The sequence below is a fragment of the Aquarana catesbeiana genome, linkage group LG04 (genome assembly GCF_042186555.1).
Source record: "Aquarana catesbeiana isolate 2022-GZ linkage group LG04, ASM4218655v1, whole genome shotgun sequence".
NCBI classification, from domain to species: domain Eukaryota; kingdom Metazoa; phylum Chordata; class Amphibia; order Anura; family Ranidae; genus Aquarana; species Aquarana catesbeiana.
Genome location: NC_133327.1, coordinates 568,282,165 through 568,304,042, shown reverse-complemented (window position 1 = coordinate 568,304,042; position 21,878 = coordinate 568,282,165). Strand labels below are relative to the sequence as shown.

The following is a 21,878-nucleotide window of genomic DNA, read 5'->3' as shown; positions in this document are numbered from 1 at the left end:
GTAGGTGATAGCTGAAACATTATGTCACTGTGGATCATTTCACCATTCTGCTATCAGTAAGACCCCCCCTTCCCTCTATTTTCCCCATGGTCACATTTTAAAGCCTAGGGGGACAGAGGGAGTTACTGTGATGATAAGCACACTCTTTAAAAATGACAGGTACAGTATAAAACAGTGGTTTGGAAAGTCTCACTCATTGGGGGCATTCATTTTCAGCCATGGAGAGATCAGAGGGAAAGTGTAGAGCAAAACATACAAAAAATTGAATTTGGTACAGAGCAGTGTGGGACTGTCTGCGGAGTATTTGTTGCTGAGACTGTAGTGGGGGGGGGGCACATCATGCATGACATGAAAGAGGGCATCAGGATTGTACAGGTTGAAATAGTTGGATTTTGCCTCTCGTTGGCCCTAAGCAGTGCTCTTTACTGGGGCACTCTATGGTTGTTACCCTGCATGGCCCTCTACACCTTGCACCACATCATCCCTGTTATGTAAGTGTCTCACTTCCCTTGTGCTCCTTTGTACACCCAGTGGCTACTAAAGCGAAAAAAAAAAACTGGAAAAAAAATATATTTTCTAAGAATCCACATAGACTGCCTTTAAAGGTCCCTGGGACTAAAACAGCTACCTATCAATCTCCATGTGCATCTCACCAGAAGGCACCAAGCAGTCCAACAGTCCTCACTTTCTCCACTATACCAGAGGCTATAAAAGAAAAATGTAGCAGGCATGTGTCTGTGCAGGAGGCTTATGTAGAGCAACAATGTAATCAGAAAGTGTTCTGTGACCTCTGGCTCCAGTGGCCATTTTAGGGAAGCCAAAGTCTCAATATGAAGCACTTTCTCAAGAACCGGGGAAATCTCAAGAAATGGTGATCCTTCGTACCACTTGGGGACGGGGGGACATTTTGAGGTGCAGATTCCAACCAGTGACAATGTTAGACTATTTTTTCTGTACACGGCAAGTAATAATTCTCCCCATGCTTGGGTGCACTCTGATAAAAGAACACGAAACTCATGACTAACAAATAGTGGCCTAAGAAGAAAGCGGCAGGAGTGTTTGTTAAAGAGCAGAGAGATTATTAAAGAAAATAAAAGTCTTCAATTGCTGAGTAAAGGTGAGAGGACAGGACAACCCACAAAAGTTCCATGGACTGTAGGCCTAGTAACCTAATAGGAAATATAGAGCCATTCACAGTGCCTAAGTATGAAGGTGAGAGATAAATGAGTTACCTAAATGACTGGTCCTTAAAAATGATATTGTCAAATTTCTGTCAATTGTTTTGATCATGAATTCACCATGTGAATGAATACAATTTTGTGGAGCTTATACTGTTGAATTTAACTCCAGCCATTTTTTTTTTTAATGGAGTAGGGAAGGGGAAGATCATCTTAAGTTTTTTTGCTGTCTACGACCCCACGTTGGGGCAATTGCTCACTAATATATTCTTGGTGACAGTGCTGTCACTAAAACCTAATGTAAGCGGAAAACTCCAATTAGTGGTTGTATTTCATGTAACTTTAGACTCAGTGGGCAAAACAAAAAAAAAACTTTACTTACAACTGTTGAATGTAGGCCAGGGTCTCAGCCCCATGCAATGGAGACCTCCCATCTACCTCACTCAAAGACTCATCTACCTCTCTCAAAGACCATGTTAACTACACAACGAAAGTGGGAAAAATTGGCATATATGATTATCAGTTGACAGATTTTCTGACATTCTGGGCCTCCTGGCTTTCTAATGCTAGGTCCACACTAGTATAGGCTCTGAAAAGCAAGCTAATGTGGATCACTTTGAAAACATGCATTCAGGAGGCGGCAGGATTGCTTTCCGAATGCCTGTTTTTTTATTTGTTTTCTTTTTTGCCAAACAGCAATTTAGAAGGGGTCTATTGTGCCACTGCAAGCCAAGAATTTGCATGAAGTGTGTAAACAGACGCCTCCTGCTGTATTTTAGACATTAGGTGGGTGGTCAGGGGGCAATAAAACTGCAGCTTAGCCACCTTGTTTTTACCGCCCCTGGTTGCCTGTGTGAAAGAGGCCTTAGACTCAGAGTATAAACAGATCTTCACCACATAATTAAAGTCTGGGTTAACTGAATTTGTTAAACAAAAAAGTATAAACAGTCAATGGGAATAGCCAGGGCACTTTGTTTTGTTGATATTATTTTCTTTTATATGGCTTTACATGAGGCATAGTAAAAGTATGAAGTGCCCTATCAAATGTAATAAAATGAATGCCTACCTTTTGACATGGTATATAACAGTTACTCAGCATGTGAAGGCTGCTGATTTATACTTGAAAAGAAAGATTTTGTTAATAAAAATGCCAATGAAGATTCTAACCAATCCTTTACTAAAAATAGTTTTATTTTTCTTCTCTGTTATAAAGACTTCCCCCTACTTCCTGTCCCAATACAAGAAAAAAATCTCCCTAGTGAAGCTCAGATAGCAATAAAAATTGTATAGAACATCTAAACCTTCCCCACTCTTTTAAAAAACATTAAAAAAATGTTTTACTGCAGTTCCACTTTTTAATGTTTTAATCTTTTCTAAGTGAAATGACCCAAAACATGTATGCATATCAGGGAAGTCCCAACCTCTTCCAAAGTCATAGCCACTTCACAATGTGGTGACGCAAACAATACAAGAACATTAAACCCCAATAGGACTTTGAAGGCAGAATAGAAAATTGTAAACATTTGTAGTAGAATAAAAGATACCAATCTTTATTTGCAAACAATATAAAAAAAGGACCAAAGGTCTATGTGGTGAAGTAGGTACACAACCAGTTAAAAACAGTTTACATAGCAATGTATAGTATTAATTCAAGATACATTGCTACTCTCAATATTGGAGCACCAGACCAGGCTTCTAGAATGTTCTGGTCAAAAAGGGTATCCACAGGATAAATCCCGACGCCTTTCTGAAAAACTATTTTCCTTCTTCGGTGGAAGAGGAGCGTATAGTAATCTACAGGCTGGTGTTAGCATAGTACTTATATTGTACAATCATTGTGATTGTACAATGTAAGTACTATGTTGACACCAACCTGTATTATTCTTAGATCATGTATGCTGCTTATACTTACACTAATGTTATTATATTATATATACCCCTGAAGAAGGAAAATGGTAATTCCTGAAACGTGTTGGGATTTATTCTGTGGACAACCTCTTTGACCAGGCCATACATTCAAGAAGGCTGGTCTGGTGCTCCAGTATTGAGAGTAGCAGGATATCTTGAACTAATACTATACATTGCTATGTAACCTGTTTCAATTGGTTGTGTACCTACTTTGCCACATCGACCTTTGGTCCTTTTTTATATTGTTTGTAAATAAAGATTGGTATCTTTTATTCTACTACATGTTTACAATTTTTTATTCTGCCTTCAAAGTCCCATTGGAGTCAAATGTTCTTGTATTGTATGTACTAACAGCGATGTTGGCAGAATATCACCCTTAAGCCTCGTACACACAGTACGATTGTTGGCCAACCGAGCATCTGATTTTTGTCAAAAGGGCGTGTGCCAGGATCTTGTCTTGCATACTAACGGTACACAATTGTTGTGCCACAAACTCGAACGTAGTGACGTACTATGAAGAATTTCAGCTCTTGAGCGCCACCCTTTGGGCCCCTTCTGCTAATTTTGTGTTTGGTGAGCACTGATTCCGATCATGCGTGTTTGTACTTTTGACTTTTGTGGGATGGATTTGTGTACTGACCATCCGAAAATCTGACGTCAAACCGTTGTCCGCCGAAAATTTACTAGCCTGTCATCCATTTGTTGGCGGAAAATTGAACAATTGTCAAAAGGAGCGTACTAACGGTCAGATTTTAGGACAACAGTCTATCAACAGACAATCCCCTGCCAACAATCGAACCGTGTGTACGAGACTTATGGAACAGCACCCAGCCTTTGTTGCATTTTAATAAAGTGGTGAAGCAAAAGACTCAGCATGAGAGCCAGACGGGTATCATTTTCAGAATAAGAGATTATAAATGGTAGTCTCCATATTTATCTTCCTATTGTTTGTTTGAAAAAATAAAGCAAATAGTAAGCAAGTAAATGAATTTAGATTTAAATTATGAAATGGCTAAAAGCACACATCGTGAGTGAGCATTTGAGCTAGACACTGTTTGGTATTGTTTATTTGTAGAAGGTGTGTACTTGTGATAATTTGCTTATATTTTATCTTTCTCAGTGACTCTGGAGCAGTTTGCCTTGGCTGTGGAGTCTTGCCCGGTGCCAGCGGACCAGCGTTTACTAATGGAGGTATAGTGGAATTCCCCTCACAATCCACAGTTGCATCTGTTTGGGCCCCTTTGACATGGCCGTTCCGATCAGGTCCACCTGAGTTTTTCAGGTAGACCTGATTGGAGGGTCCATTCAGCCTTATGGACTGGAAAGTGTAAACGGACTTGTGTCCATTTCCACCCACCTGCCTCAGATCTGATCCGGTCCACTTGAAAAAATAAAAAAAAGGAAGAGGATCTGTCCTCCATTTAGGGGGGGATCGATTTGGAGGGCAGTCAGGTGCAAATGGACAGCTGAGTCCATTTACTCCTGGCCACCCATAGAACAGAGTGGGCTCTGTCCATGTCCGCTCTGCATAAACTGAGTGGACATGGACCTGTCATCCGCCTGCTTTGCTCTGCACAGTAAGGGAACGACAGACAGATCCCCTGCTGAGAAAAATGGAGTCCGCCCTGTGTGAAAGGGGCCTTACACTTCATTTTTGTATGCTGTGACAAAAGTTATTATCCTACCCATGTCGTACATTTGTAATTTTTATGTTAGGTAGACTGTAATACATGCTTGCTGACCATATACATTAAAGCTGAATCCCAGGCAAATATGAAAACACCATTTAATCCACATATGTATTCATTACATGTAATTTTTTCATTACAATTTGATAAAAATGTTTTAAAAGAAGATAGCTTGATGAATATACAGTATATGGATAGTTTTGGGACTTTACCCATACCTGCCTTTGATATATTCTGTCTTTTTCTATGTGTTGGAACACTTTGGCAAATGTGAATAATTCTGATATAACATTTATAGGAAATACAGTATTCTAGTGCTAATATTATTAGCATTGAACTGTATACAAGCAGGGTGGTTGGTAGGGTTTCAGATTTGTTTAGGGTAATATTTATAGTTTGTTTGGACCAATAAAGATTTTTGTCTGATTTGTTAAGGACGCAGTTTGTACATTATAAAGATTATTTTGTGTGTGTGTTGGGGGGTCTTTAGTAGTTAATTTCAGTTTCATAAAGGATGACCCCAGATGTTTAGGAGCATTGAGTCTTTATTGTTATTAGAGAGGGAGAGGTTCTCTCCATGGATCAAGGACCCCTGTTGCCATATTGAGGGCATTTATCCATTACTGCATTGGTGGTGGAGACACCTGCTGGAGATCACCGGTGTGAATTTGCTTGATACCTTTTGAGCAATGTTCCATTGAGTGAACAACTAGATTTATTAGATCTGATACATGATATATGTATGTACAGGTGAGGCTTTGTCCTGACTGCATTTCACCTCTAATCCCTTCTTTTTAAGAGCTATTACTGTAAACTGAGCGGTCATTTTCAGACTTTGAGCACATTGCCAGCTGAGACAACATCAATTTTGCTTTTCCACAGACTGATGGGGAACAGCCCCTAAATTTTTTTTTTTTTTTTTATAAACAAGAAGATGACAAGAAAATGTAAATTCTAACAGAAGACATAGAAGTGTCATGAGCTCAACTTACCAGAAGATACACGTTCAGAAACTCTACATTGTGGTGACTCAAAAAAGAGGCAGAGCCGGTTCACACGGGGGCGACTTGTCAGGCAACCTAGCCACCTGACCAGTCGCCTCCCGTTCTGTACAATGGAACCGTTTGCGTCGCTCCGACTTAGAAGAAAGGTTCCTGTACTACTTTGGGGGCGACTTGCATAGACTTCTATACAGAAGTCGTCTTGCAAGTCGCCGCGGCAGTCGTGTGCAGGTCGCCTCGGTGAGGCGACCTGCAAGTCGTGCCGCTTCTAATGTGAACCGGCGCAGGGTATAAAGGAGGGGAAAATCAACCACTAGCATAGCTAAAGAGAGAGAGTGAGTAAAATAACCAAGATGCGTAGGTAAGCATCTATGAATCGGGTGAAACGCCAGTGCATGTCTGATTCCCAGTGAGTTGCAGTCTAACTATGGAAAGGATCATTGTAGTCTACAACACAGCTCTTGTACTTAATGTGTCAGTGGGACCACTAGAACTGGTCCATATAGCAAGTCATTGTTGGATTCTTTTTGTTATTATAACTCCCCTGTTGCAAACTAATTCTACCTTTTCTGTATAACCAAGAAGCATTACAGAGGATACAACTGAACTCATTAGGTAAGGAAGGCTGGCCTCTCCTTCCCCAGGCAACTAGCTAGCCCAGGGGTCTCAAAACTTTCTAAACAAAGGGCCAGTTTACTGTTCTTCATACTTTAGGGGGCCATACTGTGGCCATTGGGAGTAGAAAAGGTACTGGTGTCAGTGGCAGTAAACCGTGCTCCATCGTTGGTGCCAGTGGGAGTAATAGTGCCCCATCGTTGGTGCCAGTGGGAGTAATAGTGCCCCATCGTTGGTGCCAGTGGGAGTAATAGTGCCCCATCGTTGGTGCCAGTGGGAGTAATAGTGCCCCATCGCTGGTTCCAGTGGGAGTAATACTGCCCCATCTTTGGTGCCAGTGTGAGTAATAGTGCCCCATCTTTGGTGTCAGTAGGCGTAATAGTGCCCCATCGTTGGTGTCAGTGGGAGTAATAGTGTCCCATCGCTGGTGTCAATGGGAGTAATAGTGCTCCATCGCTGGTATCAATGGGATGAATAGTGCGCCATCATTGGGAGGAATAGTGCATCATGATTGGTGTCAGTGGGCGTAAACAGTGCCCCATCATTGGTGCCTGTGTGAGTAATAGTGCCCCATCCTTGGTGCCTGTGTGAATAATAGTGCCCCATCCTTGGTGCCAGTGGGAGTAATAGTGCCCCATCAATGGTGTCAGTGGGAGTAAAAGTGTCCCATCATTGGTGTCAGTGAGAGTAATAGTGCCCCATCGCTGGTATCAATGGAAAGAATAGTGCACCATCATTGGTGTCAGTGGGAGGAATAGTGCCCCATCGCTGGTATCAATGGAAAGAATAGTGCGCCATCATTGGTGTCAGTGGGAGGAATAGTGCGCCATTGTCCATGTTAGTGACGAGGACTATGCCCCACTGTTGCTGACAGTGGGGGGAATAATGCCACAAGAGCCGGATGAAGGCAAGCAGAGGGCCACATCTTTGAAGGCCAATGCACTAACAATTTTAAATGTCTACCAGTCACACAAGGCACACCCAGCCTTGGAGGGGAGATGCTGAAAGGGACAGTTTACCTCCTCTGCATTAGTTTATCTAGAACCAACACATAGAACAATAGGCAAACTGCCCCTCTACTCTACTGCCAGTTCAGTTCTACATGTACAGAACAAGAATACTTGAACTATAAGTACACTGTAAATGGACAGGAACAATATCGACCCAATCAAACAGCCCTGACAGACAGATTGGCATCCTAGAACCTTGTAATATAAACAAGAATGCGTAATGACAGTCAACAACATGGTTGATGTGCGTGTGGCTTTTGTAGTCTTTATTCATAAATTAAAGTAGTGAGTGTCCTTCGTGCTAAATCAGTGGTGAATCGCTAAGAGTGAACAACTAATGTTGGATAATTGCAGCAAAATCTATAGTGTTCACAACAACACAAAAAGAACTAAAAAAGAAAAAGGGGGTGATTTCAAGCAATAACCTAGCACCTAAGGAATTTATCCTCTAAATAAAATACAATCTAAGCAATAAAGACAAAAAATAAATAATAAAGCGCAATAGTGGCATGTGAATAATGTATCACTGTAAGGTATATATGTCCAAATAAAATAATACCACATCAATAGTTGTGACAAGTGAAACTAAACACTTCAAATAATCACATATAATCAACATAAAACATGCCTAGTGTGAAAAGCCAGAAATGTCTACTAATAAGTGGTGTAGCAATAACAGCAACAGTGAAAAAAATAATGAATAGATAAATAAATTGTGTTACTAATCAAAATGATTAATATTAGGAATGGTAAGTCCATAAAAGGTGAAGTGGACTCTTTTTATAGGTCACAGATATAAAAAAAGCACAGATATATAAAGATGATCTAATGGGTGACTCGTTATTAATGTGATTCAGTGATGTTGCCCATAAAAAACTCCATGTAATTTCTCCTGAATGTGGTCTCACAGAACTCTCACCTGACAAGCTGATAAATAATTGCATCTGTGAGTAAAGGTGTATAGATGTTATCTCTGATGGGTGCTGTCAGTGAAGCCCGTTGTGAATTTCTCCTTTAAATTCCTCCGCCAGTGTCTCCTAAAAAGCTCCGGTATCGCCACAAGAGAAATCTTGTTCACACGTCATTAGTACCCATGGGCTGCTGCTATGTCTTAAGACGCCCTGTTGAACCCGCCGTCCACATGGCAAAACATGGTTGGACATATATACCTTACAGTGATACATTATTCACATGTCACTATTGCACTTTATTATTTATTTTTTGTCTTTATTGCTTAGATTGCACTTTATTTAGAGGATAAATTCCTCAGGTACTAGGTTATTGCGTAAAATCACCCCCTTTTTCTTTTTTATTCATAGATTACTGTGAAAATTGTTCAAAAGTTACTGTGCGGGTTGTGAAAAAAACTAGATTCCAGCCCCTTCTTAGGAATTAGTAATTACTAATACATTTTATTGTCAGTTTGGCAGGCTGGCCCTTCACAGTGCAGGAGACAGAGACAGAAGACAGTGCTGAGTCGGGATAGGCTGCAGTCCCGGTTGTGCTCCCCTTCAGTATGGTGCCCAAGACAAGAGCCTCAACTGCCTTGATCCTGCTCTGAGGCCCCATGCACACTGGGCTTAAAATAAATGCCAGTTCCCTTGGCAGCAAAAAATTCTTATATAGAGTGTCTTTGTACAGGAGTTTAGGAGAGCTTAGGAGTGTTCAGGGTTTTTCTGCCAGAAAGCTCCAATCAAAAACGCAATCCAGAAGGGTTTTTTCCTGCCTCTAAACGCTGAGCTTAAAATATGCCTCTAATCGTCCTAATGTGCATGGACACATAGGATAACATTGAGCGGCTTCTACAGGCCAAACACAAAACTCCTGTAGAAGCAGTGATTTTTTTAAGTGTGTGGACCTTGAGAATTTGAACCACTGCTATCCAGGACTCTCTTAGAAAGATTTTCCCTCAATTACTATCACAGTTCTGATCACTTAACCAGACAAGAAGTGAGGGAATATGTGAAACCGGCACACCGACATCAATGGAAAACTGACAGGTGTTCTTGCCCTCCCCTACTCTCAGGACTGCTGATAGAAATTTTGGGGCCCCGTACAGCCTGCCTGACAGGGGCCCCCTCCCGCCACAAAAAATATTGAAGCAATATTTTGCTAAAAACACATTAAAAGCATTATTAGCTGACACAAACACAACATAACTTACAAAATGTCTGCTAAATCTAAAATTTAAACCAGTATTAAGGTAATAATTAAAGCTCTATGTGTAAAGGAGGTGTTGGGGCTCATTCACATGGGCCATGTGGGCTGTACAATATGAATCACTGAATTGTTTGTGGCTGAAGCCACCTGGAGTTGCGTGCAGGCAGCCCATGTTACACCATCTGCCTTAATGAACACATCCACAGGTCCTACTTTAAAAGGTGTGTGGGTGCAGGCGTACAACCCAAACATTGTTCAGTGGACATTTGGGGCCACTCACCCACACCTGCCATATTAAAACCTGTGTTTCATACAGCTGCTGTGTCCCCATAAAGTAGTAAAACAATTTGTTAGCTACCCTGTTGAATAGATGAATGAACAGGCAGTGTTCTAAATCTCTCTGTATATTCACAAACTGAAGCATAGTAAACACAGTTTACTATGCTTCAGTTATGAATGAACACAGTGAGTAAATGATACCGATTGCTCACTATGTTCACTGAAGAAAGAGGAAATACTATATATATACTATACTGAAATGATCCCCATGTCTGCAAGGAGAGGAGAAGAAGCCACTGCTGCAGGGGGGCAGAAGGGGGGGGGGGGTTTAGATCCTGGACAGGGAGAATGATCATAACTGATCCCATGTGGGGATTGGTTTTGGAGATAACCCCCCACAGATTAATGAATACATTTACATAGAAAAAATGTTTTAAAAATTATGAAAAAAAAAAATACACGTAGTGAAATTATTAAGGCTGGGTTCACACCTGATGCGGGAAACCCTGTAAATCGTGTGTGGGTTCCCACATCACTCCTGAATCGCAGGCGGTTCACACTGACATCTGCAAACCGAACTGGGGGTGTCAGTAGAAAGTTAATGACACCAACAGATCGGTTCACAGATTGCAGTGCAAACTGTGAAATGGTACAGGAATCGGATCGCATGAGTGTTGAACATCCATGCGATCTGATTCCAGTGAGGACCAAAAAAAGGGTCCTGCACCATTTTGGTGGGAATACGATTTTAGCCATACAGTTTGTATGGCTGAATTTGCATCGCACAGACATCGCATGTGACCTGCACAGCAATGGGGTACAAATTACATGCAATGTAATGTCAGTGATCCCACTGCAATGTCAGTGATCCCACCAGTGTGAACCGAGCCTGAAGGTTATTATAGGTAAGGGAACAGGATTGAGCTGAAGTTATGGATGCAATTGGACTAGCGCTCAGATTCATTTAAGAATCCTATAATGACAGATCTAAGCTATAGGTAATAGAAAATGGGACACATTAACCAGATCAGTTAGTAAAGGGTTAAATAGAAGTGGTTGAGCAGTGTGATACATAGATTTTTTTTAGAAGGGAACTGAGTGTGTAATGGGTGATGATAGTATAGAGGGGGAGAAGACGTTGCATTGGATAGGGGAATGAGAGATTTGTAGCAGAACTGAGCAGTGGCGGCTGGTGCTCAAAATTTTTTGGGGGGCAAACAAACTGAAAAATTCTAAAAAGAAAACCTATCAATTGCAGCCACTGTGCCCATCAATTGCCGCCACTGTACCATCAAACACATCCACTGTGCCCATCAAACACAGCCACTGTGCCATATCAAATGCTCCCACTGTGCAATCAAATGCCACCACTGTGCCCCATCAAATGCTCCCACTGTGCCCCATCAAATGCTGGTGAAATCAGGTGATGGGTAACAGATCCGAGCACCTGATTGGCGGAGAGGCGGTTTAGTGTTAAGAAAGCATGGCGCTCGCAGGTCACCTTAGAGCCTATGGCTCTAATCGGGTGCTTCAAAAACACCACCCCCCACTGCTGTAATTCAGGCGCCTGAATAGGGGGTGGCAGCGGCGGCCATAGATAGATTCATGCAATGCATGAATCTATCTATCTATTGGTGCTAGAGGGGGTGGCAGGAGAGAGGGGGCTGTGTCCTTATGGACGCACCGCCACTGGAACTGAGGAGGAACAAGACGAGAAGAGAGGAGTGAGAAGCACAGCTACATACATAGTGAGCCATGCTGGATAAGATAAGATAGATAGAAGACACAAGACCTGAATGTATGCGATCGGCTGAAACTGTGTGAGGGAGGCAGAGCTAGATGGGGGGAGAGCAGAAAAGAATACACAGGCTGAGGGCAGTTGGAGGAACGAGATCCACTATGAGACAGATTTGATTGGATGGGAGGAGGAGTACAGAAGGGACTGTCACTGCATGGAGACTAACCTGGGCACAATCAATGAGACTAAGAAGGGAGAATGTGAGCAGGACAAGTATCTGGAAGGGGGGGAGAGGTAACAAACTTACCGAGGTTAGTAGAAGATAATGCAGGGAAGGCGAGCTGACATCAATGCACTGAGCCATGGAGGAAGAGAATGCCAGGAGGCTGTGGATCAGCTGCTAATGTAGCAGAAAGGCAGAGCGGGAGAGAGAGAGACGCTCCCCAGCTGCCAGGCCCCTTGTTGAACTGGGGGAGCGCGGGCCCGGTACAGGAGGACCGGTGGTCCCCCCTTATCAGCGGCCCTGCCTACTCTACTAAAAAGAAAAAAAAAGATTTTTTATTTTTTCTGGATGTGTTCCTTCACTTTCTATCTGAAACTTTTGTCTCTGGGACAATACCTAAGGAGAAATCTCTATTATGGACCCTGCATATCCAGTAAAAAAAAAAAAGTTTGAGCAGTACGGTACATTAGAATGTACAGCTATTGATTTTCACAGTACACAACTGAAAAGGGAACTTGTGAAATATGTTCTGTACAAAGTAGAAAGTATTTTCTCACGCTGCAATATCCTTCCATTAAATAAAATTACATCATTCTTGGTAATACTGGCATGAAACTTTTGCCAGAAAACCCTCTAATACAACAAGAAAGATGTGCATTGGCAAGATACAAATCATTAAAATCAGTTAGAAAGCTTTTCATTAAAGCCGGTATCTACCAATTTTTAATTTCATGAGCAACCCTGTATGCAACACTTTCTCATTTTATGTGCATTTCTATCATGTACAGTATCTCACAAAAGTGAGTACACCCCTCACATTTTTGTAAATATTTTATTCTATCTTTTCATGTGACAACACTGAAGAAATGACACTTTGCTACAATGTAATGTAGTGAGTGTACAGCTTGTATAACAGTGTAAATTTGCTGTCCACTCAAAATAACTCAACACACAGCCATTAATGTCTAAACCGCTGGCAACAAAAGTGAGTACACCTCTAAGTGAAAATGTCTAAATTGGGCCCAATTAGCCATTTTCCCTCCCCGGTGTCATGTGACTCGTTAGTGTTACAAGGTCTCAGGTGTGTTAAATTTGGTGTTGTCGCTCTCACTCTCTCATACTGGTCACTGGAAGTTCAACATGGCACCTCATGGCAAAGAACTCTCTAAGGATCTGAAAAAAAGAATTGTTGCTCTACATAAAGATGGCCTAGGCTATAAGAAGATTGCCAAAACCCTGAAACTGAGGTGCAGCTTGGTGGCCAAGACCATACAGCGGTTTAACAGGACAGGTTCCACTCAGAACAGGCCTCGCCATGGTCGACCAAAGAAGTTGAGTGCACATGCTCAGCTTAATATCCAGAGGTTGTCTTTGGGAAATAGATTTATGAGTGCTGCCAGCATTGCTGCAGAGGTTGTAGAGGTGGGGGGTCAGCCTGTCAGAGCTAAGACCATACGCTGTACACTGCATCAAATTGGTCTGCATAGCTGTTGTCCCAGAAGGAAGCCTCTTCTACATATGATGTACAAAAAAAGCCTGCAAGCAGTTTGCTGAAGACAAGCAGACTAAGGACATGGATTACTGGAACCATGTCCTGTGGTCTGATGAGACCATGATAAACTTATTTGGTTCAGATGGTGTCAAGCTTGTGTGGTGGCAACCAGGTGAGGAGTACCAAGACAAGTGTGTCTTGCCTACAGTCAAGCATGGTGGTGGGAGTGTCCTGGTCTGGGGCTGCATGAGTGCTGCCGGCTCAGGTGAGCTACAGTTCATTGAGGGAACCATGAATGCCAACATGTACTGTGACATACTGAATCAGAGCATGATCCCCTCCCTTTGGAGACTGGGCCGCAGGGCAGTATTCAAACATAACGACCCCAAACACACCTCCAGGACGACCACTGGCTTGCTAAAAAAAAGCCGAGGGTAAAGGTGATGGACTGGCCAAGCATGTCTCCAGACCTAAACCCTATTGAGCATCTGTGGGGCATCCTCAAATGGAAGGTGGAGGAGCGCAAGGTCTGTAACATCCACCAGCTCTGTGATGTCGTCATGGAGGAGTGGAGAACTCCAGTGGCAACCTGTGAAGCTCTGGTGAACTCCATGCCTACTGTAAGAGGGTTAAGGCAGTGCTGGAAAATATTGGTGGCCACACAAAATATTGACACTTTGGGCCCAATTTGGACATTTTCACTTAGGGGTGTACTCACTTTTGTTGCCAATGGTTTAGACATTAATATGATGAGTTTTTTAAGGGGACAGCAAATTTACAGTTATACAAGCTGTACACTCACTACTTTACATTGTAGCAAAGTGTAATTTCTTCAGTGTTATAACATGAAAAGATATAATAAAATATTTACCAAAATGTGAGGGGTGCAGGGGCGGACTGATAACTCATGGGGCCCCCGGGCAATAGGAGATTATGGGGCCCCCAGGCAATCAGAGATTATGGGGCCACACAGTATACACATACACAGTATACAATCACACAGTATACACATACATGTACACACAGTATACACAGACAGATGTAAAAAAAAACAGATTTATACATACTGTCCCTGGTTTTACTGAGGCTGGCAACCCTGATGGGGCCCCCTAGTGGCCCAGGGCCCTTGGGCAGTGCCCAAGTGGCTCAATGGTCAGTCTGGCCCTGGAGGGGTGTACTCAATTTTGTGAGATACTGTATGTTTAGAATAATGAATATTCTGTCCCGTGTGTTTCCATGTAACATTAATGTGATTACCTGTAGATGAGACTTTCATTTTTTAACCAATTGTTTTCTAGTCTTCATTGCGCTTTGGAAAACTCAATAAAAACAGTTTAAAACTAAACCCCCAAAAAGTGTACTTTCCTCCAAAGCCTCACATTATCAACTTTGAGGTGTTTTAAGTGCCACATATTCTCAGCTGACATTTCTTTGTACTTCTGTTCCTGTAAATATGTATTTATCCTCATCCAGCCTGTGATCAAACAGAAGGAAGTGATTCATTCTTCTTTTATCCAGCTCAGTGTGGTTCGGCAACACTTTTTATTCTGCATCCAAGTGGAAAATACAAGATAGCTTGTAAACAAACTATTTTCCTTTTGTGCACTATGAAAATAATGTAAAAATGACAACCTTCTTATTGCCTTTTATGCAATGTAGGTTCCCGCACTGTGTGTGTTCTTCATCCTTGTGCTCCCACCTCCTGTAAAAAAGGTTCCTAATGTTAGATTGACAGCATTCTGGCAGGCAATAAAATCGGGACTGACAGGGTTCTGCTGTACAGATTATTACAGGGACCCAGCATAAACACATTTGAGGCACTTTTACTAGTATTAAAACACATTTAATAAACAAATATACATTGAAATTAATAGCTTCTGTCCATGGGCTTTGCTTGCTTCATTCCTGTCTTTGAATGAAGCAAGAGTTACTCCACTTTTGTTGAGAAAAAAACAGTCCCCTCTGGGTGATCGATGTGCATTGCAAGTATTCCAACCTGTTTGTTGCAGAGTCCTACTTGTTCCTGCTCTGAAGAAAAAACAGTTTGTTCCACTTTGTGTCTATGGATACTAATTCTGAATGGGAGTGACTTTTTCATTATTAATCAGCTGTTGCACTTGCAGTCTCCTAATGAGAAAAGTTGATGTGTCTGCATTCCTTTACAAGTAATTAACCCTTTGGGAGTAGCTCACTAAAAATAAAATTGTTGTTTCAGTGGATGCCTAAAATCGGATTTGTATCTTAGTGCAGATGTCTGAGAAAATCAGTGAACCAATCATACAAGCAGCAAAAGACAATTTTGGAGGTGCTTTTTACACCAGTGGTGTACAGAACATCTCCAAGTTGCCATATTACATTGAATTTTACAAAACATTACAGTGCTGCGAATTGAAAAGGAAAGGTAATTTTGATAACATTCAATTACAATATGGCTTGTGTAACAATTGTGTATGATATAGTATTTTTTGATTTGCTATTTTTTTCCACAGAAGTGGAGTTGCCCTTTAAATAAGTGTTTTTATGTGCAACTTAGCTGGCTAACGGCCCGTACACACGATCCGAATATCGTACGAAAACAGTCGTCCGAGGAAGGATCGTATGATATTCGGATCGTGTGTACACTACTTTCGACAGCCGATCACGACCGTTTATCCGATATTATTCGATCGGACATACGTGAAAATTTTCCTCGTACGATTCCAGATCATACAATTTTCGGTTAGTCAGTATAGTTGTCGTCCGAAAATACAATACAAATACATTACAACACATGACATCACTTCCGATTTTTTTGTCTGTCTTACGAGAATTTTCGTGACTTTATTTAGCTATTCAGTTTCTACTTGCGACTATTAAGCGGGAACGGTCGTATGATATTCGGAACGTGTGTGCGAGGCATTAGGGCCCGTTCACACTAATTGGACAGCTGCTGCGGCAGCTGTCAATTCAGTGCATAACACAGCTCCTTTTTTTGTGCAAACTTTATTCCAAGTGCACAAAAGTGACACATTATTCTTATCACTATACATGCAACCCTGTCCAGTGCAATGAGATAAAACTTGGCCTGTGTGTATTTCATTGCAGATCACTGCAGCACTGATCTGGATTGCATTTTAGTGTGAATAGGACATACAGAAAACTGTCATTTTCTGTGTATCGTAACAGTGATGGTGCCAGTCACTGCACTAGTGTGAATTGGCCATTACTCTGTAAGTCAAGGAATTTTTTCTGATCTGTTGTTTTAATGCAAATGCGGTTAGTTGCTGGTTAAAATGTGTGCACGCAAAAGTGTCTTGTGGCTGTTCCCAATATCTCCCAACTGGTGTGTAGACACAGTGCAGGACTTACGAAGCGTGATTACTTATTTGCTTCAGCTCTGCAAGCTTCATGGCCCAGAAGTCAAAGGTTTTCCACACTGTCTCTAAGGCTACATTTCCACTGGCGGCAGTCCCTACTGCCCCTCTGAAAAGCGATCCACAGTGGATCACTTTTCAGTGGTTGTTCAAGAAGCCACAATGTTGACCACTGCATTTTTTAAAACAAGTAACATAGACTTAAAAATAAAAGGGGACACTTTGCAGGCCCTTCTTCCATATTCATATCGCCCACACTCCTGGAATCAGCTCACCAGTTTGGGACTGGAGCATGCACAGTGCAATGTAAATATTTGCCAGCACACCATGGATCTTCCGGCTAAGTCAGAATGTTTTTTATTGAAGAAAAAAATGTTCGGACTTAGCCGGAAGATCCATGGTGTGCTGGCAAATATTTACGCTGTATTTTGCAGGCCTGGTTCTTGGCAAAATATTAAAAAAATGTTCCTACAGAGAACTCCCTGTGAAGGAATGATTATATAACTTCAAGTGGTAGCTCTCTTTCATCACCTCCTAATGTTGATGAACAAACTTGGCAAGATGGCATATTGATATTATAAAGCATGGATAATGCAAAAGATCACACGGATTTGCAAGTATTCAAGCATGCACGATTTTTAGAGTGTTTGCAATTAAAAAAGATACTTCAGTTCTGCCTAGAGCTGCACGATTCTGGCTAAAATGAGAATCACATTTTTTTTGCTTAGAATAAAGATCACAATTCTCGCGGTGTAAAATCTATCACATTATGCAAAAAAATTGGGCTAACCTTACTGTTTAGTTTTTTAGTCATAGAAAGCTGTGAAACACAAGTGGGGAGATGGGGTCCCCTAAAAGAATTTGGTTTTACAGGAACCACCTACTTCATTATATGAAACGCAGACAAAACAACGCTAAACAATTGGTTACACAGGACTGTAAAAGAGAAGTTCTGCAATAGGAGAAAAAAAAATCATACTCAACTAATGGTTGCAGCACTGATCCCAGCTGCAGCTGTCCCCTGCTGGCTCTATCCCGAGAACTGAGTTATCAAACACTGCTGATCGCTCAGTTCTCCCCCTACACTCTGAGCAGAGAGCCATGACTGTCAGTGGCTGGCTCTCTGCTCTGCCCATCCAGCACTCACTGGAGTCCTGTGTTGGCGGAGAGGACAGGAGGCACTGGGTTTCTCCAGGCTCTTGTCGTCATGCTGAGAGGCTGAGCTAGCTGCATGTGGGCCCGACTGTAAAGTCTGGATCTTTCCTGAGCCTGGACCAGCTGAAAATGGGTGACAGGAGTCCAGAACAAACTGCACTCCTATGATCCATACTAGAATTATAGCCAAAGCAGTTTTGGCTATACTTCTCCCTTAATGGTACCACACCATTTAAAAAACAAAGTGACAGATTTTATATAAACATACAGAGCATCTGGAAAGTATTCACAGCGCTTCACTTTTTCCACATTTTGTTATGTTACAGCCTTATTCCAAAATGGATTAAATGCATTATTCTCCTCAAAATTCTACAAACAATACCCCATAATGACAACATGAAAGAAGTTTGTTTGAAATCTTTGCAAATTTATTAAAAATTAAAAAACGAAAAAAATCACATGTTCATAAGTACAACTTGATTGGAGTCCACCTGTGGTAACTTCTGTTGATTTGGAAAGGCACACACCTGTCTATATAAGGTCCCACAGTTAACAGTGCATGTCAAAGCACAAACCAAGCCAAGATAAAGAATTGGCTGTAGACCTCCGAGACAGGATTGTATCAATGCACAGATTTGGGGAAGGGTACAAACTGAGCAATCAGAGGAGAAGGGCCTCATCACCTGGCCAATACCATCCCTAGAGTGAAGCATGGTGATGGCAGCATTATGCTCTGGGGATGTTTTTCAGCAGCAGGAACTATGGGACTAGTCAGGATAGAGTGAAACATGAATGCAGCAATGTACAGAGACATGTTTGATGAAAACCTGCTCCAGAGCGTTCTGGGGCGAAGGTTCATCTTCCAACAGGACAACAACCCTAAGCACGCAGCCAAGATAACAAAGGAGTGGCTACGGGACAACTCTGTGAATGTCGAGTGGTCCAGCCAGAGCCCAGACTTGAACCCGATGGAACATCTCTGGAGAGATCTGAAAATGGCTGTGCACCGACGCTCCCCATGCAACCTAATGGAACTTGAGAGGTCCTGCAAAGAAGAATAGGAGAAACTGCCCAAAAATAGGTGTGACAAGCTTGTAGCATCATACTCAAAGAGACTTGAGGCTGTAATTGGTGCCAAAGGTGCTTCAACAAAGTATTGCGCAAAGGCTGTGAATACTTATGTACATGGGATTTTTTTCCATTTTTATTTTTAATACATTTGCAAAGACTTCAAACAAATTCTTTCACATTGTCTTTATGGGGTATTGTTTGTAGAATTAAAATAATTAATGTAATCAATTTTGGAATAAGGCTGTAACAACAAAATGTGGAAAAGATAAAGCACTGTGAATACTTTCCGGATGCACTGTATGGCAATTAAATAAAAAAATGTATTATCATATGTTGGAATAAAATTTGTTACTTAAAAAAAAATGGTGTGGTACCGTTAAAGAAATATGTAGACAATGGTTTACTGTTTCGTCTGTGTGTCATAAAAAGATGAGTAATGGGAGAAAAGTGCATTCTTCCCTTCCAAGGTCATGATAGCCACCAAAGTATGTACATTTGTAGAGGCTCATTTACAAAATTCAGCAGACACAGCTTCCATACATAGGTATGTTTTTCATTTCCTCTGTGTTACTATATGTAGTATTGGCCCTCCATAATGGTGGTAATTTGCTGAAGGAAGAGCCAATTCCTTTTACAGTCTTCCTTTTGTTCAGTCACGTTGTTCTACAGACATGACATGTAGAATACAGCTCGTTGCCCCAGCTTTAGCTATTTCAAACTGTTTTTAATAATTTTGTCTTTAGTTTTTTACTAGCTGCAGCCTCACTTCCTAATTAAATGACACAAAACATCACCCAACCTCTACCTGTGAGGCCATGCACTTATGGACACAACTTCTGGTCTTTAGGACTACAAATTATGTCATTGCGCTCAGTGGTTGAGAATGGCTCAATGGAACCCACTCTGTACAACCTACTTCAGTCATCTGTCCACAACATAAAGGAAGATGCATTACTTGCTGGTAATATAGTCTGATATTGGCAATACATTTCACATTGGTGTTATTTGTGCACCATTGAAAGCCACCACAGCCCAGCACTGGATAGAAGGTATCTTTTAACTTTAATCATCTTTTGTATTCAATCTATATGTTTTTAAAACATTTAACGGAGTTGTACATTTGCATTGTTTCTGCAATAATTATTTTTCATACAATTGCCTCCTAATTTTAATAAAAATGCTGCCCTTGAAATGTTACTACTATATGATACATGAGTCAAGAAAATGATTTTGTTTGAGTAAATTTAAACCACAGTGTATAGTTATTGACATTTAACTTTAATGAGAATTATCCTTTATAAATTTGGCTCTTCTGCTTTGCATCAAAAATCTGTGATTGTTTAAAATGCGTTGTTTGTCTCTATAAAGCTTAAAGCAAAATATGTATCCACCATGCACACAGACCTCCTGTCTCCAAACTTCCAGCGTGCATTTTGTTGGTGGTGCGGATAGAGACTTAACTGGAGGAAAGGCTAGCGCTCCTTGTAAGATATAGCTCCTTTAAACACTGCATATTTCAAAGGCACGCATGTCTCCTTTGTCAAGGCAGACTTTGCAAGGCCTTGAAAATTGGGTTGGTGATTGCCGTATGCCGTTTTTAGGTGCACTGTTATATAAAAAAAAAAAAAAACATCTTTTTTCAACCTTTAATATTTTTGTTGTCTGTAGCTAAAACATGGTAATTGGTATGAAGCATGTGATGAGACATACGTCTTTACTTCTCAGTTCTACAGTGAATATAATTCTTGGAAATACTTATATCTGACCAACAGATTATGGTTTATTGTACTCCTGTAAAACAAAAAAAAACATAGTGGAAGCTATATATCTGAAACATGCATTCAGTGTAATAAAGGCTTGCTTACTTGTAGTCTGTTGGACATTTGTAAAATGTGATGATGTAGGTTTTTGGTACACATAAACTTATATCCTATACTGTTCCCAATGATATATACTGTATATGGCTAGGGCTATTTGTGATGTGCAGGGCACTTCCTCTGTTAACCAACCTGTTCTGAGGGCATACAGAACCACCGCTGACCACTCCTGAAAATTATTGAAGTCCTGTTAATCTTTTGGGTTCAATTATTTTTGAAGTTATAGTAAGCACATAGATAAAGATTTCTCTGACTTTCCTCATCCACATACTTGTTCTAGATCAGTGTCTCAGAGTATATTCAAGGCAGTGGATCAGTATAACAGCCAGAAAACTCGAAATTTTAGAAAATGGTCAAAACTGTCAGCCCTCCTCCCCAGTATTTTTCTTACAACAGGTTTGCTTTAAGTTCCTCTTCTCAACTAAAGTTCCAAAATCAGAGAAAAGCATCCTACAGCCAGATTACATAATGAACATGTAGATGAAGGTAAAGATGATATTTTAGTTTTTATTGGAACTAAATATACAGTATGTCTACATGGCAGAAGCAATATTTGCTCATTAAAACAGCAGACTTTGCTCCCTGCTTAGTACTGCTGCACAGCAACTAAATTACTGACTCTATTCCTGTCTGTGCAAGTCTGTCAGCTGACACACACATATTGCGGAATTGTTCTCTGTAGTCATTTAGAGGAGATGCTGACTAATTGCCTGAAATCAGAGATAGCCACTAGTAGAAGACTTTATGTTTTTACATATGTAAAATAATATTGAAAGTACAGAAGGCATGTAAGATGAGAAAGTTGCATCAAAAATGACTTTCATGTAAGCTTTACAATAATGTTAAATGTTCTCCCTATGAAAGTGAACCTTCCACCCACAAAGTAACAACATAATCATACCACAGTTCTGTTAGCACTTTGTAGAAAGCTGTAATTAAAAAAATAGTATAGAAAATGGCACAAAATATATAATTACAATCTTTTTGAAAAAATCTTTTTAATGAAAACCAATCGATATTTTGTCCCATGCTTGTAACTGCCAATCGCATATGCCAGCATATATATCCCAGCTAAAATATAGAAACATAGAAGACTGACAGCAGAAAGGGGCCAAGCTGTCCATCTAGTC

At 41.0% G+C, this 21,878-nt stretch overlaps 1 protein-coding gene across 2 annotated transcripts in view; it reads left to right on the top strand.

Moving 5' to 3' along the window:
- ACOXL (acyl-CoA oxidase like) overlaps positions 1-21,878 on the top strand; it is a 513,410-nt gene that overhangs the window by 402,844 nt on the left and 88,688 nt on the right. For both annotated transcript variants that reach the window (XM_073628050.1, XM_073628051.1), the window contains exon 17: positions 4,207-4,277. In XM_073628050.1, coding sequence (XP_073484151.1) covers positions 4,207-4,277 — 71 coding nt within the window. The remainder of the gene's footprint in view (positions 1-4,206; positions 4,278-21,878) is intronic.